This window comes from Melanerpes formicivorus, unplaced genomic scaffold (genome assembly GCF_026170545.1).
Source record: "Melanerpes formicivorus ecotype bairdi unplaced genomic scaffold, bMelFor1.0.p_v2 SCAF_30, whole genome shotgun sequence".
In the NCBI taxonomy this organism is placed as follows: Eukaryota; Metazoa; Chordata; class Aves; order Piciformes; family Picidae; genus Melanerpes; species Melanerpes formicivorus.
This window is the reverse complement of record NW_027142382.1, coordinates 9,489,086-9,506,905: the sequence shown is the minus strand read 5'-3', so window position 1 is coordinate 9,506,905 and position 17,820 is coordinate 9,489,086. Positions and strand designations below refer to the sequence as shown.

Genomic DNA, 17,820 nt, shown 5'->3' with positions numbered 1-17,820 from the left:
GTCAGGAAAAAGAACCATTTCTCTTTTGTGTTCATGAATCTATTTTAGAGTTATGTTGACCTGTTACATGAACCTTTACCCAGTAACACCTCAATTAAACATACTGGGTCAGAGAGAGAGAGCACTTTGTAGCAAGGATAGAATGTGGATGGGGCCCTCAGAAAAAGTCATCACCATTACACTGAAATGTCACCATTAGCCCGTAGGAAGTAGCTACACAAGCTGTAACTATTGCTAACACAGACAAATGTGGAAGGAAACAGAAATAAGCATTTATTTCTGTGAAATAAGAGGTGCTTTCAGCAAGGAGGTCATCCATTCCTGTCACCTGAAAGCTGCTTCCATCGCTATTTTATAATTTCTTAGCATAAAAAAATGCAAAACAAAAATTCCATTTAAACAAGAGTCAGCCGGATTAGCTGTACCTAGTCTTCAGTTTAGGCCTTTAGATGCTGAACACGTATAGCTGTTTTTACCTCACATACTTTATGTCTCCTTTCCTTTCCATGCCTCATATTCCTCTTGGTAAAACTAGCCATTGCTAAAAGAGATTTAACTCAGTGGCACAGAACAGACTGTGTTAAAGTGCCTGGTTTTTGGTCTCTGGGCATGCCCATCATTAAGTGGGTATTTCTTGAAGTCAGCACACTCTGTCTTGGTCTGCTGTTGCAATTCACAGCTCAGAAATTAAAAAGTGCTGATCTCAAAGTTCTCTTTGACTAGCTCAGTTTCTGAATGTAAGTAAATTAAGTAAATACCTTTACCTTGGTAAGTGGAAGAGATCCCATTTTGTGAATAAACTAAGTGTAGAGAATAAGCCTACAAGGGACCTTTTGAAGCGTCAAGTCCATATTGTGCTTCCCACCTCCAGTCAGTGTTGTGTATAATGATAACTCTAAGCAGCTCCATTTGAAAAATCAGATAATGTAAAGGTCAAAAGGCCTGAGAAGCTGAGGTTGAGAACTCCAAAGCTTCAGATATAAATCCATAAATATATTTTAAAGAGGATATCTAACAATAGACACAAATTCCCCTTCTGGCTGACCTTCCTCTGTGTGAGTCCTAGCATTGATAAGGGTTTCCTTCTCCAGCTAACTGCTTGGTCTTTATTCATGCCCTAACCTGGTCTACCTGGCAACAGCAGAGGCAGGCTTCTGCCATCTCAGAAAGTGAAGAAACCCAACATGCATTTGCATGAGGCAGGAGCAGAGCTGAAGTACATTCACATTGGTGTCCTCATTTCGGCAGCGGCTAATTATGAAACACTTGCCCTAGTGACTTTACCTTCCTTTTACTGGAATATGTTATGTGTAATTGCTATCAATATAGTATTGGAAAAGGTTTCTGGGATAAATGTATATATCTGGCAAAATTTGTGAGTGCTGTGACATAAAGATCAGAGGTTGTTTTGAAGTCTCTGCTTTGTCTAAAGATGAAAAGCAAACACAACAGAAGCTCTTTTGAACTTCAGCATTAGGCTGTTATAGAAACAAAGAACAAAATATTCTGGCAGCTCCAGCAGACACAGCAGCACTGCTGGGTGATGGCCAGTGGAAGGGGTTTCATGGCACTACCCTTCATTTATGGTCAAGCCATCTTTCTTCAGCTGGAGTAGGAGAGAAGACAGTGATCCTTGAGTTCCATGCAGAGTTTAATACTATCAGCCAGTTTATCTTTGCAATATACTTCAGCCCCTTCTGGAAGCTGGGAGCCTTCTAGATCCATTCTCTGAGCTGATTAAGGATCTAGGGAATAAACAATGGGAAAAAGGCTCCCTGGCCCCTTTGCAACAGCAATAGTCAATGAGACTCTTCTAGAAGTCTTACTTTGTCCTGATATATGCAGCATTTACGTACACAGGTGCACATTCAGTACCTAATGCTTTCAGCTTGCACTGTAAAGAAATTCTTTATTTCACCCAAGATCACAGAATCACAGAATGTTAGGGGTTGGAAGGGACCTCTAAAGATCTTGACCAACCCTCCTGCCAGAGCAGGATCACCTAGAGCAAGTCACGCAGGAATGCATCCAGGCAGGTTTTGAACGTCTCCAGTGAAGGAGATTCTGCAAGCTCTCTGGGCAGCCTGGTCCAGTGTTCTGGACCTCACAGTGAAAATATTTTCCCTTCTGTTTACATAGAATGCCCTATGCTCCAGCTTGCACCCATTGCCTCTTGTCCTGTCACTGGACATCACTGAGAAGAGCCGGGCTCTGTCCTCTCGACACTTGCCCTTCACATATTTATAAACATTAATGAGTCTGTTCTTCTCCAAGTTGAAGATATTCAGGTCCCTTGGCCTTTCCTCATAAGGGAGATGCCCCACTCCCTTCATCATCTTTGTGGCTCTGTGTTGGACTCTTTTGAGCAGTTCCAAGTCCTTCTTGAACTGAGGGGCCTGGAGTTGGACACAATATTCCAGATGTGGCCTTGCCAGGACAGAATAGAAGGGGACCTATTAACCACACCCCTTCTAATACACCCCAGGATGCCACTGAGAATTTTGTGCAGAGTCTGTTTTTTCCTTTATTGTTTATTCTAAAGGGCACAGAAAGAGATGCTGAGCACAGAGACTTTGGCCTTAACCTTAATTGCCCCAAAGTCACTGAAGGAAAGTAAGAGAAGGAGTATACTTTGAACTTCCTTATCTCTCCACACTGCATGTTATAATTGTTGTGGATCTTTTTAATCACAGCAACTCCTTTGTCTGTAGAGAGATTGAAAATCGTTAACTGATAATTATTATGTCTTTTTACCTTTTAATTAAATGTTAACTGCCATAGGTAAGTGCCAACTAACATCTGAATGTTACACATTTTCACATCCTCTGGCTTCTGCAAAACAGAGCAAATCAAAGGGTCAAAATGCACAACTTACTTAGGCATTGAAAGGTTTAGGGCTTTTGGCTTCAACTCAGAATGACTTTCTTCACTCCAAAATTAAGGACACATCTGTGAATTACAGCCTTCAAAATTCTTTGGACAGACTAAAGAATTGGCACTTACACATGAGTTTCTTTCTTTCTTTTTAGGATAAAAGATGACTCACACTGTACAGTGTCATGCCATGCAACTCTCCCAAGAAAAGACTCAGTTACTCAGTTTTTTCAGTTTCTGTTTGATATTTTTGTGACACTGACAGTGATAAGATTACGTTTGAACCATTGACTCATTCCTCTCGCATAGGAACAAAGGTCGGATTCTAATAAAGGCCTTGAAGACCCGATCTTCAAAGGTATTTTATTGCTCAACTACCCACAGCCATTAGCTTCTTAATTAAAAGGTAAAAAGACATCCTAATGGGAGTTAAGTCTCTGGAAGCTGTCTTTTTCCTACATTTTAGACTTTTCAGTTGGGCAAATTAGCTGATGTATATGATATGAGCAGTCACACAACACGCAACGTCTAGGGCTGTGCTTGTTAAATCTATTACTATCAAGGAGCAAACCAAAGCCTATACTTACAGCATATTCTCTGTAATTAAGGTCATGTTCCAGATCTTCTTCTATTTTCCAGTATTCAAAGGCACATATCTTTCTGCAACAAGACTTTTGCATTTGAAATTGACATAATTGATTTCAGCTGCAAAATGGACTTTTGTTTTTTTTTTAGAAAGTTTGTTCAGAATTGTTCTTTCTCTTTAAAAATTCATAAAAAACCAGCAAGAGGTATAGGTTTCATTTCAGTGTACTGACCTCAAGTGCTAGGAACTTTCTGGTTTTGCAGTAATAGTTAAAATTCAAATATATTCTACCAGAGTGGCTCTGTTCTGATGAAATGTGGAACACCTTTCAAGGCACAGACCTATTTTCTGATTTTTATCTTTTTAGGGCTTGGTTTGATCTGATCAAATTTTGACAGAAGAATATAGCAACCTGAGCTGTCATCTTCCTCTTCACTCTGTATTACCTCCAGAGCAATTCTTCAGCCATCTGTACTCCCAATAGAACCACTTCACTTACTAGACACCTTCAGTGGTGGGATCTAAAGTGAAGCCAGACTGTGCAGTTTTGTGTCATTGCCAGTTACAAAGACTGAGCAAACAATTAGCTCTTCAGTTAAATATAGGCAACACATGGTTCACCAATAATGCATTGGTCAGTCTGGCAGAGAAGAGCTGTCCTCTGTCCCTTGCACAGGTGAAACTCCTTGGAAGCCTGTGAGCTTTTCTGCTTCAGAATCCACCTCAGATATTCTCCTCTCTGCCGAGTCTTTCAGGTAAGTGGGAGTAAAAGGCAATGAAATTGCAGTCATATGCCAGCAGACAAGATTGAACACATACTGAGCACAGACATGATGAATAAAAAGGTGGTATTTTAATAGTCAATTTTCAGACTATAACATCTCTTGAAAGTAGATTAGCTTAGAATAATTTCTGTATTTAGAAGTGTCACTGCTTAGCTGTGCACTTCAGTAAAAGCTGAGCTTTGGAGCACCTTTAAGTGAGGCTAGAAAGGCTACCAGCAAAGGGGTGCCTCAAAACTAAAACTTGATGTCATCAGACAGCATAAAGGTTATCTTTATTCTAAGATCCTCCTGAAAACCTGAAGCTGCTGATGCATTTCCAGAATAGAATAGAACCTAAGATATGTTAAACTGTGCTGGCTCAGACATGTCAGAACTCAGGTTGTACACAAGATTAGGACACATTGGTATGTCTGTGTTTATTCAAGAGTTACTAAGTCTGGTAGGTCCACGCTGAAAAGTAGAAGAGGCACATAACTTATCAGCCTACAGTTTATGTCTGGATGGCTTTGGTTCACTGTGGAAATTTTCTCCAGGGTATGAAAAGCAAACCTGGGAGTAGAGAACAAGATTTGTTTGAAGAGAGGGAGAGAGAACAGATGCACCCTTGTGGGTCAAGGGCTTTCACTGGGGAGGGGGGAGTACCATGCTCACTCAGGAAACTATCTGAAGGTGACTTACGCATCTTATGCTGTAACTGCATGCTGCAGTATATGCAACATGTCCTCAGAGCAGAGAGTCATTGCGTGGAGGGCACTGCCATCAGCAATGGCATCATCGCTTTAGAAGAAGTGACCACACTTGTTGCTGTATTTGAAAAGAGTAGCACCTGACTATGAAATAAAATTTAACATGGGACCCTGAGAGGGGAGGGATTTGCACATTCCTCCACTTCTTCCATTAGCTAATATGGGCAGTTCATTCCTCAAAATGCTAGTTTGCATCAATCCTGGCCACTGGACTTGAGGCGTATTCTGCAGCGGGTGGACACTGCAGGGGGGAAACAAGGCTGAGTGCCACTAGATGCGGCTCAGTGTGCTCTCTGGTGTGTCTTTCTTGAAGGCTGTCAACACCTCAAAACAGGTCAGGAAATAAAAGCATTGTGTGTTCCCCTCATGAATCTAGTGCAAAGAGCCTTCTATGCTAGCATGCTTCTCTGTGCTCAGTGGAGGACAGCCTGGATTCTCACCACGAGATTTTTTGCCAAAACCCCATTTATTTCAAGAGTGAGACCAAGGGGACTCCTATCAGTGGCACTGGGAACTGAAAAGATTTTTGTTTCTGTGGTCTGTATCGGCGTGTAACTGTGAGCCTTTTGTTCAGAAATACCCGTTTAATAATTTGTGTTAGCATTGTGCCTGGTGCCCATCAGCTGATGGACCAAAGGCATTCCTGTCAGAATATGAATACTAATGCAATGTGCTTGCAATTACTTTTCACTGGGAAGTTTTGTAACAGAGAACAAAAGCTTCTTCAAGGGCTGAACTTCATCATATTTACTTTGGGTCTTTGCACTGCGCTGATACTCCTGAAGCTGCAGAACAAATTGCTGTTGATGCAATTAATGTCATGTTTATTGCCCACCCAATTAATGTAAAATTGTAAGAAATGCCAGATGCTGGTTGGGGAATATCACCATCATAAGGGGGGAGCAGACCAAAGATAGTATTTGAAATGAGATATTTCCCTCCTTTTTTTTTTTTTTTTTTTTTTTTCTTTAAATCATTATTAATCTGAAGAAGCATAAAAAAAGAAAAAAGAGAGGAAAAAAAGAAACAAAGAGTCCCTGCAGCATTATGATCCCCAGCTGTCAATGGCAGGGCTCATACATAACATATACCTAAAAATCATACATCTGTGCGTTTGGTGAGATGATTCCTCTCCAACCACTTTATGCTGTGAACTGATTTTTAAAAGGAACTGTGCATATCTGCAAACATGACACTATCTCAGCTTAAAAAAGATCAAATACTAGTCAAATAATGTCACAAACTGCAAATATGCCACTGTTTAACACAGCAAATGAAAGTTCTCCTCCTGCTAATGGATCAACACTGCATGGGTTCACGTAACGATTTGCACCCCTCTATTCCCCTGTAAGACTGGGATCCCAGATGTCCTCACTGAAAATCAAGACCCTGGAAGTCTTGCTGCCTGGTTCAGAGTAGTAATCACATCTGTGACTGAGAACTGTACTGGATCATACCTTTTCAGGAGGCAGCAAGCTTCTCCAGAGCAAGGGCAAATCACATTTTAGCATGTTATTCCTGCCCAGAAACCAGGGCAGCAAGTTTCCAATCTAATACAATATAACATGTTTATCAGTTCAAGTAAATAGATAAGAATGGATTCACAAACATGCAGGTCAGGTCTTGCCAACCTGGGAAATCAAGTGAAATAAATGGCAGCACTCTTCCTTCTTCTTCAGAGACAATTTGCCTCCTTCTCCAGCTGAGGACTTAAGTGCTCATCTGCAACTTGTACCCTCAACAACTTCTGCTTTCCTAGCAACCTGAAGGAAGCAGGAGGCAAGCCACTCATCTACCACCCTCCTGCTATCAACCTTCACCCCAGTTTGTGTCACTCCTATATTCACAGCTCTGTGCAGGCCCTGGTAAAAAATCTCTCTACATTTTATCAGCCCAGTTTAAGTACTGAAAGGCCACAATAAGATTTCCACTGAGCCTTCTCTTCTTCAGGCTGAACATCCCCAGTTCTCTTAATCTTTTTTCATAGGAGAGGTGCTCCAGCCCTCTGACTATTTTCATGTCCCTCCTCTGGACCCAATCCATCAGGTCCATGTCTTTCCTGTGCTGGGATCCTACAGCTGGATGCAGTACTCGAGGTGGGTTCTCACCAGAGCAGAGTAAAGCAGCAGAATCACCTCCCTTGACCTGCTGGTCGTGCTTGTTTTCATACAGCCCAGGATCCAACTGGCTTTCTGGACTGTGAGCACACGTTGCTGCCTTGTTCTTCAGTCACCAATACCTCCAAGTCCTTCTCCACAGGGCTGCTCTCAATTCATTCACTACCCAGTATGCACTGATACTGGAGGTTGCACTTGCACTCAGCCTTGTTGAAATCTCTGAAAATCATATGGACCAGTGAACTCCTCAAGCTTGTCAACATCCCTCTGAATGACAGACCTTCCCTCTAGTGAATCAGCTGTACCACTCAACTCCCTGTCATCTGCCATCTTGCAGAGAGTGCCCTCAATCCCAGTGTCATTGATGAAGCTGTAAATAGTGTTAGTCTCTCTCTCAGTGCAGACTCTTGAAAGACACCACTTGTTACTGACTTCCACTTGGACACAGAGCCATTTACTGTAACTCGTTGGAGGTGACTCTTCAGGAAGTTCCTTTTCCATCCAACATTCCACCTGTCAAATCCATATTTTTCTAATTTAGCAGCAATAATGTTGTGAGTGACTGTATTGAAGGCCTTACAGAAGCCTTATAGATGACCTCTATATCTCTTCCCTTGCACACTGATGCAACCATTCGCAGGATCACAGGATCATAGGATGTTAGGGGTTGGAAAGGACTTTAAAAGATCATTGAGTCCATCCCCCCCCTGCCAGAGCAGGACCATAGAATCTAGCACAGGTCACACAGGAATGCATCCAGATGGGTCTCGAAAGTCCCCAGAGAAGGAATCCACAACCCCTCTGGGGAGCCTGTTCCAGTACTCTGTGACCTTCACAGTGAAGAAGTTCCTCCTCACATTGAGGTGGAACCTCCTGTGCTGTAGTTTGCCTCTGTTGCCCCTTGTCCTATCACAGGGTGCAATGGAGAAGAGCCTGTCCTCTCCCTCTTGACACCCAGCCCTCAGATATTTATAAACACTTATTAAATTCCCTCTCAGTTGTCTCTTCTCCAGGCCAAAAAGCCCCAGGACTCTCAGCCTTTCCTCATAAGGTAGTGCTCCAGACCCTTAATCATCCTGGTAGCCCTCCACTGGACCCTCTCCAGTAGATCCCTGTCCTTTCTGAACTCGGGAGCCCAAAACTGGATGCAATATTCCAGGAGCGGCCTCAACAGGGCAGAGTAGAGGGGAAGAACCTCTCTCAATCTGCTGGACACACTCCTCTTAATGCACCCCAGGACACCATTAGCCTTCTTGGCCACAAGGGCACATTGCTGACCCATGGGTAACTTGCTGTCTTTCTGGACTCCCAGGTCCTTCTCCACAGGGCTGCTCTGTAGCAGATCACCTCCTACCCTTTACTGGCGCAGTTTATCATTCCTTCCCAGATGAAGGACTCTGCACTTATGCTTGTTGAACCTCATAAGGTTTCTCTTTGCCCAGCTCTCCAGTCTGACCAAGTCAATCTTAGAAGGTGACTAGATTATTGAGGCACAATTTGCCCTTGGTGATGCCATGCTGGGTGCCATCACCTCTATGTCATTCAAATGGTTTGATGTCTTTGAGAAGGATTTGCTCCATGATCTTAGCAGGTGCATAAATGAGACTGCTCATTAGTTTCCAGGGTCGTCCTTTTTTAGCTTTTATCAAAATGGGTGTGATGTTTCCCTTTTCCCAGTCACCGGGACATGACTGCCATGAATGTTCAAATACAATGAAGAGTGGCTTGACAACTACATCAGGCAATTGTCTCAGGATTGTTGGCATGCATCGTGTCAGGTGCCAGAAACATGACATGCTCAGGTTCTCCAGATGATCTTGAACCTGAGAGTCACTTTTCAGGAGGGACTTCATTCACCCAGTCCCTGCCTTGAGGTTCAGGGATTTGACAGAAGTGGGAAGAGAGATTACCACCAAAGAATGAAAAAAAAATAAATCTTGAGTAGCTCAGACTTCTCCATGTTTGCTGTCACCAAGGACTCTCTTACCAGGAGGGTAAATTTTCTTTTGTCTTCCTTTTCTGAAAGGCCATGCTACTATTCTTTGCATCCCTTGCCAAATCCAGCTCCAGATATGCCTTAGCTTTCCTAATCCCATCCCTACACATCTGGACAGTGTCCAGAAACACAACCTTGGTTCCACTGCCGGTGTAGCCTCCTTCTCATCCTCAGGTGGATAAGCCCAGCCCACTCCTGCTGATGGGTGGTATGTGAAGGTGAAGCTGCAGTACCTATGCCTCTGCAACTCAAAGGGGAAAGGGGGTTTCTAGAAAGGTCTAGCAAATTATATTTCAGTGTCTCTATGGAGTCTGACCCTGGACATACACTTTGATGGAAAGTAGAGACTACTGCAAGGCAGTATCTGGTTGTGGAAAGGTTTGGCAAAGGTCTCTCCAAAATAACATGCTAACTCTTTTATCAATTTGAGGAAAATTCTAGAGGGTTAAATGCATTCCCAGAGAAAATTTGATCTATATTTCTGCACAGATATATGAGTCAGAGCATCTTAATGTGTATTGCCAAGTATAGTAATTATGCTCCATCAAAAGATGTATGCTGGAGGATAACAGCACACTTTCCAAAGTTTTGTTTTAGTTAGTGGTTCAGGGTAAAAAAAAATATCAAAAAGGATTATTTTCCATACATCTGCAAAACCAGCTAAGTAATGAGATGCTATAGCTATTTCAACAGAAATGGAAGTGAGACTCACATGGTGACTTCCTGAGCTCCTCGAGAATAAGGAGCAAAATCAGGTGGTAGGAGAGCCCTGACACCTTTGGCTGTTGAATCCGATTTGTATATATTAATTTGCATTTTCAGGCTACCTCCAGTGCATACTATTTAAAGGGCTGCTCCCGCCCGAATTGGGCTGCCGAGCCCATCTCCAGCTCTTAAACTGCCTCCTTAGGTGATGGTCTACTTCCTCTGCAGGGATGCTCCAGGACCCCTCCCCAGAGGGAAGCTCCGGGCGTTTGGGGAGAGCAGCAGTGCCGGTACATGTAACCACCGTCTTCGGAAGACGAGCTTGCAGTGGGGCTTCTGCCTTAGGATTTCCACCCTGGCCTCTCGGCCCGGGAGGGGGAAGAGGAGGCAGGTTCCAGGCGGGGCGGGACAGGGACCCTGGGGAGCCGCCGGGTACCCGCTGCCGCCCGTCATCTGCCGCCGCTGCCGCCAGGGGGCGCCGCACCCTCTCGGATCGGGGCGCTCGGGGGTTCGGCGCGGGCGCGGCTCTCATTGGCTGGCGCGGGCCAGGCTGGGCTCGGGGCGCCGCTTCTTAACGGGCGGCGCGGGACAGCGGGAGCGCTGTGCCGGGCGGGCTGCTGCGAGCCGGGCTGCCGCGAGCCGGGCTGCCGCGCGACATGAGCGAGGTGAGCGGCGCCGGGGCGGGCAGCGGGCACCGGGGCGGGCAGCGGGCACCGGGGCGGACAGCGGGCGTGGGGCGGACAGCGGGGGCCGGCGCTCGGAATGTCACCACCTAACTGAATTGTGGACAGCACCTGGCGCTCCACGTAGCCTTCGCTTTTGGAAAGGCAGCTGGGGAGGGTCGGATGCCGCCAGGGCTGGGAACCTGGCGTGCCTCTGCTGTGCCTTCCTCTGGAGCTGGCAGACCTGAGAGCTGTCTCCTCGATGTGTGGGCAGTGTGACAGACACCGTTTCTGTGTCTGCCTTCTGATGAACAGATCTCCTAAGCGTGTGCGCTTCAAAGCGCAAACCGAGGAACTATTTTGCCCTTTGAAGCACCATGTGCACCAGCGGGGAAGTGTTTGTTGAAAAATAAAGATGTTTGTAGTGATTTCCTACGCAGAAAGAAAGGATCGGTAAGTTGCATGAAAGTTATCTGTGAGAGCTCATGGGGAAAAAAAAAAAGAAGCCCTGTTTGTAGTTAGATGTTGAAATAGACTTTATAAATAGTGTCCTGGGAAGGACTACAGTTAAGGAAAAAATGTAAATAGTGCTAAACATTTAAGGATCACTTGTACCCTTGTAAATATGTAAATAAGTAAGCTGAAATTTTTCACTGGTTTTTTTTTTTTTTTTTCCAGTGGAAAAGTTCTCTGGGACCAACAATTATTTTTGTCACCAGTGTTGTCAGTTATGATGAGCGCTTGATAGTGTAGTCAGTCAAATGCTGCGCAGGTTCAGTGGGCAGATCCTACAGTCTCCAGTGCAAATCTTTTCTTTGGGAATCGGTGGAGATACGTGTAACTGTGCCTAACCCAGCACCTATTTTTGGAGCCTATTTCCTGTTACAAAAGACCTGCTGCTCCATTAACGAATGGATATTCCTTTCTTAGCACCAAAAGTCAAATTCTGAGGAACACCAAGTAAGTTTTGACTAGCTGTTGTGCAGGTGTACACTCAACTGTAATTTTCAGATTAGGTGCAAACCTGAGGCAAAACCCAGGTAGGAACATGGTTACTAGTTTAGAGATTTATAAGGAGAAGCTTACATCTTAGTTTGCAGGTCAGGCCAAGTGGGGAAAGTAGTGGAAATCTTCATTGTGCTTTTCGGCTGCTTGCAGAGATCAGGCAGTCCAGGTGTAATGCACCAGCCCCTTCCTGACATCCTCTTGGCCGCTGCCTGTATATCAAAGAGGTAGAGTTTGTTTTGCAGTCACTGTCTTTCTGCTAATCAGGCTAGCTGAAGTGCTCTGTGAGATGCACAATGCTACTCTCAATGATACACTCCTTAAAGATAGCATGCAAGGAAAAAAATACTCTAGTGATGGGTGATACCATTGTACTTACAGTAACTGTGCAAGGTACCTTTTTGTTACAGCCCTGTGGGGGGTTCTATTTGCTTGGTAATTAGCCCTTCATATTTGAATTGGATTGCTTGCCTTTTGGATTTTTAAAAGTCCCAATAAACACCGAGATCATCCCTAACGCCAGTGTAGTGGTTTTCTATTCATAATACAATTACTTGTGCCTCAACAGAGCAGAGTGTTCCTAGCATGCCTGCAGAGCTGGAAGCTGTCTCTCTGGCGCAGCATTAAGCCTGCATGTGTGACACTTAGCACTGCACTCGGTGTCTTCAGTGCTACTGTCACTGTCATTCAGCTGAGAGAGTTTGTCACTCACAGCTGCAATGAAGAAAAGCTTCCTTGCTGTGACTTGCCTGCCAGCTATTACTCAAGAGAGGATTCTTTTTCCAAAATGCAGATAGAAGCAACTGGACCACCCCAAACCACCTCACTGCAAAAGACTGTTGTTAAAAAAATAAAAGAGGCAAAAAAGATTAGCAGAGAGCAAGCTCCTTAGACATCTCTTTGCTGTGTTTGGATGGTGGTCTTGGTGGATTTTACTCCTAATGCTGTAACTGAAAAATATTTTCTTTATTCTAATCTGCCTGAAAATCTGAGGACAGGGTGATTGAAAAGAGGCTCTGCTAGATCCATAGAAAGATTATCCCAAATAGCGTGGTGTTGGGGGAGATGGGAAGGTTTTTTCACTTGATGCTAACAATTGTCAGGATTTGAGGGGAGCTTGAAGTACAGCTGCAGAAATCTCTGAAGAGAGCTTTCATATCTCTCAAGTTTTTTGCTGAGATTTTTGCATGGATCCTTATTTTAGTGCCTCAAGCAAAAATAAGCTATTTCCTGTTTATGGGCAGTAATTACCAGTCTCTTGGTGGAGAAATCTGAACAGGAAGCAGCCATTCATCTGACTGTAGTACTTTTCTAGCAGATAACTTATTTTTTTCAGGAAGGATTAAGAACTTTTCTACAGAAAACCCCTTTACTTCTTCCTATGCAATATTTGTCTGAAACTGTGTTTTAAGATGCTCTGTCTGCTGGGCAGAATTCTGGCCCTGTAACAGGTTACAGGGAACTTGAGGTGTAAGAGTTCACCTAGTAGCATTGTGAAACATGGTGACTGCTTTCTTGCTGCTTGGTTTTAGTGGCAGATAGATCATTTAGCTGTATGGGGAACTTCTCAGGAATGTCACTATATATGCATATGCATCTATATATATGCATTTAAAATGCATTTGGAAGTGTTGACATAGCTTTGAGCATCTGTCCTATATAAAATAATTGAGGAGCCAAATCCTAGAATCACTAAGGCTGGGAAAAAACATTGAGTGCAACCATGACCCAACTACCATGCCACTAAAACATGTCCCTGACGTGCCACATCTACACACTTCTCGAACACCTCCAGGGATGGTGAATCCCATCTCCCTGGGCAGCCTGTTCCAACACCTCACCACTCTTTCAGTAAAGAATTTTTTCCTAGTGTCTAATGTAAACCTCCCCTGGCACAGCTTAAACTGATTTCCTCTTGTCCAATTGCTAGTTACCTGGGAGAAGAGACCATACCAGCCTCACTACAACTTATTTCAGGTAGCTGTAGAGAGCAGTAAGATGTCCCCTTAGCCTTTTCTTCTCCAGACTAAACAACCCCAGCTCCCTCAGCCACTCCTTGTATGACATGCACTCTAAACCCCTCACCAGCCTCATTGCTCTTCTCTGAACATGCTCCAGGACCTCAGTGTCTTTCCTATAATGTGACACCCAGAACCCAATACAGTATTCCAGCCGTGGCCTCACCAGGGCTGAGTAGAGGGGCACAATCGCTTCCCTACTCCTGATGGACACTGTTCTTGATACAGGGCAGGATGTTTCCTGGGCATCTGAGCACACTGCTGCCTCATGTTCAGCTGGCCATCCACCAGCTCCCACAGATCCTTTTCCTCCTGGCTGCTTTCCAGCCACTCTTCTCCAAGCCTGTAGCATTGCTGGGGGTTGTTGTGACCAAGGTGCAGAACATGGCACTTGGGCTTGTTAAACCTCATTTTGCTGACCTCAGCCCATCAATTTAACCTGTCCAGGTCTCTCTGCAGTGCCTTCCTACCCTCGAGCAGATCGACACACCCACTCAATTCAGTGTTGTCTGCAAACTTGCTGGTGGTACCTTCAATCTCCTCATCCTAGTCATTGATAAAGATGTTAAACGAACATCCCCAAGACTGAGTAATGGGAGATACTGCTTTTGACTGGCCACCAGCTGGATTTAACTCCATTTATCACGACTCTTTGGGCCTGGCCAGTTTTTAATCCAGCAGAGATTCTTTAAGTCTGTAAGCATTTTCTGTAATTTAATGAGCGTAGGCAGATGAGCCATGCTGGAAAATACCAGCTACTGTTAGTGAGCACCCATGAGATGTAGCCTTTCTTCCACTAAACATCACTGGTTATGTATGACAAACTGGGGGAAGTAATCTTGGGCCAGGGACTCATAGTCCAGTGTCAAATCTCTATTCACAGCCAGTGGTTTTACCAATGAGCTTCTAGACTCCAAACTTGATTCACCACAGGGAATCCTGTAATCTTATCAGTCATTTCACTATCTGATCTGTTGAAAATGATATCTGATCATGGTGACAGTATGCTGTCAGCACAAAGGTTCACAAGAAGCATTTTGTCATGCAAACATTTTTGTATTTTTCACTGTCATGCTGTCATCTCCTGTTGAATGATTCTGGTTGTCATCAGGAATTGAGTATGGACATGGGAAGGAGTGCACTGAAATAATACGGTGTTGCAGTCTTTTAGGAAGAAGTTCTATACAGAAAGAGTGATTGCGCTATGGAATGGGTTGCCCGGGGAGGTGGTGGAGTCGCCGTCATTGAAGGTGTTCAGGAGGAGACTTGATGGGGTGCTTGGTGCCATGGGTTAGCTGTTTGGGTGGGTTGGATTGGTTGATGGGTTGGACACGATGATCTTGAAGGTCTCTTCCAACCTGGTTTGGTTTGGTTTATTCTAATGGTGCTGATCCAGTGGTTCAGAGGTGAAGTACCTGTGTAAGGCGTCAGAGCTTAAAATAGCATTAGCAGAGACTACCTTGTTGTATGGGCTTATTCCCTGTTGACATTGAAGCATTAGGGTGGGATTGCTGGTGCAGGGGAGGAGTTCAGCTTTAGTATGTGTTATTTAAGTGTCTGCCTTTGAGAGAGCCATTCAGGAAATCTACCCAGTTTGTTCACATGCCTGAGACACCTGTGGTTTAAGAGAAGAACTTGCATTGGAAGAGCTTTACACGATGTGAAATGATTGCCAGGGTGCTGATGTGCACCAACAAAAGCAAGGCTTTAGCCAGCAGCTTTTATATATTAGAGGAACAGCTACTGTAGCAAGCAAGAATACTCTAGCTTTCCTTTTACACTGGGTGCCAAACCACCAGGCACATGACATTCATAGACTTGATCTCTGCATAAATGTAGGAGGTTTTGGTCATGCTTTGGATACGAAGAACACCAGGTCTTGTTTCTTCCCTGAGCAACAGTAAGCTCTTTCCTTATGTTGCCTTGGGGTCCTTGAATCCTGCAGCAACTTATATGTTGTGTCTGCCTTGAAAAGGATCATGAAGAGTTCTTGTGTGACATGAGATAGGCGTGTGTGGAGCATTCATGGGGGATGAGCTGCTGTGTCAGGGTCATGCTCATCCACACAGCTGCCCCCTGCAGCCTCAATTACTGAACCTTTGCGTTGGTGATCGGATCGTTTTCAGTGGGAGAAACCCAGGCAGCCAATTTAACCAAGACTGAGCCTTCACTGGAAAGGTGACATGGCCTAACACTGGGGTCAAAGACATTTCTTGTGAAATCTGATCTTCACCAGCCCTTGGATCAGGGATCCATGTGAGGAACATGCTAATCACCAAAGGAGTTTCTCTATGGCAGGTAAAACACATGGACTAGTGATTTAGACATGCCCCTGATCTCCAGGTTGAGGTAGAACCTGGAATGTGCCTCTGTGACTCTGGACAAGTGTCATCAGGAGGCTATTGGAGAAGGAGAGGGACATGGCTAAGTTTGAAACGTTGGGCATACGTGGAGGCTTCTGCCTGAAACTGTAGCTGCTTTGGGTAGTTAAATGGGAAAACTGGTGTTTGGGGTTTGTTTTGTTTTTTCATGGTTTTCTGTCCTGAATTTAGTTGAATCTATTTCACTGAAATGGTATTTAGGACCTTAGAACCAGATGTACTTAAACACTGAAGATTGTATACTAATAATCCCAATAGCACTAAATCAAAGAGCTGCTGTTTGTAGAGAGGAAATATGCTGTGTTAGTTCCTGTCCTCCTGCATGGTGCCTGCAGTTCAAGGGGGTGTCTGAACCAGCCAGTCATCTTAGGGGGGGCTTCTGGTTATATTTTTCAGATACTGCCATGACCCCCCGTTGTTTACTACTGGATTCACTGATGTTATACCCACAATAGGTATGAAGCTGTATAGATCTAAGAGGAGCAAGAACATGGCAGAGTGGAGGAGGAAATTCTGCAGCTGTTACATGATGGGGGTGGGACAAATAAGGCACATGAACTCAGTTTTTAATTTTAACTCACATCTGCTTATTAGCTGGGTGGCAAATTGCAGCTCAGAAGAAGAGGAAGAAGGGAGAACAATAAGTTTTAGATCTGTCACTTTGCCTATTCCTTCCATCAGTGTGGTTTCAGTGGGATCAGGCATTTCCTAAAATAGCACTTAGAACTGAGGTTGGAAATCGATCTTAATTTGGTGAAACTGGCAGATGCACTGTTTAGGAACAAGAGCACTGGTTTTCTTGCAGGGTATAGAATGCCAAGAGATTTAAACAACGTAGCACTTTAGTAAAGGACAGTTAGCTTTAGTAGCGCATTTCCCGGTAGTAGTGTCACGCTCTCCTGCAAAACAGCAACTCAAATCAAAATCTCCTGTGTTTGTGAAACAGGAAAACTCTGAACTTCATGCTTCTGTACTTGATCATAGATCAAGTACAGGTTGCATAGATCAATTGCAGGTTGCAATTAGTTTCTAGTCCAGTAACCCTAAAATTGTATGTGTTGGTAAGTTTATAACAGTCATCTTCCAACAGTTTCTACATTCTACTAGAACATGCTGTTGCTGAAATGTGGTGGATAGTAGCAGTTGACTTCAACAGGAACAATTGTAGCCTTTAAAGTAAAGGTTGCTGGGCGTGCGTTTGATTCAAATAAGCTATTTGATTTCCGGGCTGCCGCTCGCTGTTGTCTGACTTGCCTTCTTTAGAGATGACTTGGAAAATGTGCTTCTGTGTTTACGTGTTTTATTTCTTCTCTGTAACTTTGCTACAGCAGGACATTTAATAGAATGGTCTGCCCTGGGTATGCAAATCATGAGACACCCACTTCTTGGATGAAGATGACTTGGAGAAGGTGGCTGTATCATCAGAGGAAAGCTATGCCTTTCTTCACCCTGTCAGTTGCAACAAAGTCTTAAATTCACTGACACAGGCAATACTTTCTTCTCTGTAAGGCATAGGATCTTCTAATAAAGATGAATAACATACATTCTTCCTCTAAGGAAAGATGGCACTTCAATTGTTTGGACATGGGGTTTCTAAATAAAGACAGAGTAGATAAGTAGAAACTAGGTCAAATCATGACTAACAAAAGCTAACAAAAATCCTTTCCCCCTTTCTTCCTCTGCCTTTAATCAAGAAAATGAGTCTTTATTTCTCTTATGTAAAGAGGTAGAAGAAACAGACTACATAGGCTACCTTTCCCTTAGTAGGAAAACAAATGTCAATCTGATGGAATAAACCTATTATCAATGACCTGGGTTTTGAGGTCACAGTTTATCCCTACTCTCCATGTCTTCTCTCTCTGAGATCAGGCTATTCTACTTATAGTAAAATTGGGCCACTGTCATGTAGGCCAGGTGTTTGGCTGGTGCTATTTCATCTGAGGAG

The 17,820-nt window shown here is 44.0% G+C and overlaps 1 protein-coding gene across 1 annotated transcript in view; it reads left to right on the top strand.

The window, feature by feature from the left end:
* The first annotated feature begins 10,366 nt into the window (after positions 1-10,366).
* PCP4 (Purkinje cell protein 4) overlaps positions 10,367-17,820 on the top strand; it is a 57,427-nt gene continuing 49,973 nt past the window's right edge. Inside the window, exon 1 of the mRNA XM_068155253.1 lies at positions 10,367-10,474. Coding sequence (XP_068011354.1) covers positions 10,466-10,474 — 9 coding nt within the window. The 5' untranslated portion in view covers positions 10,367-10,465. The remainder of the gene's footprint in view (positions 10,475-17,820) is intronic.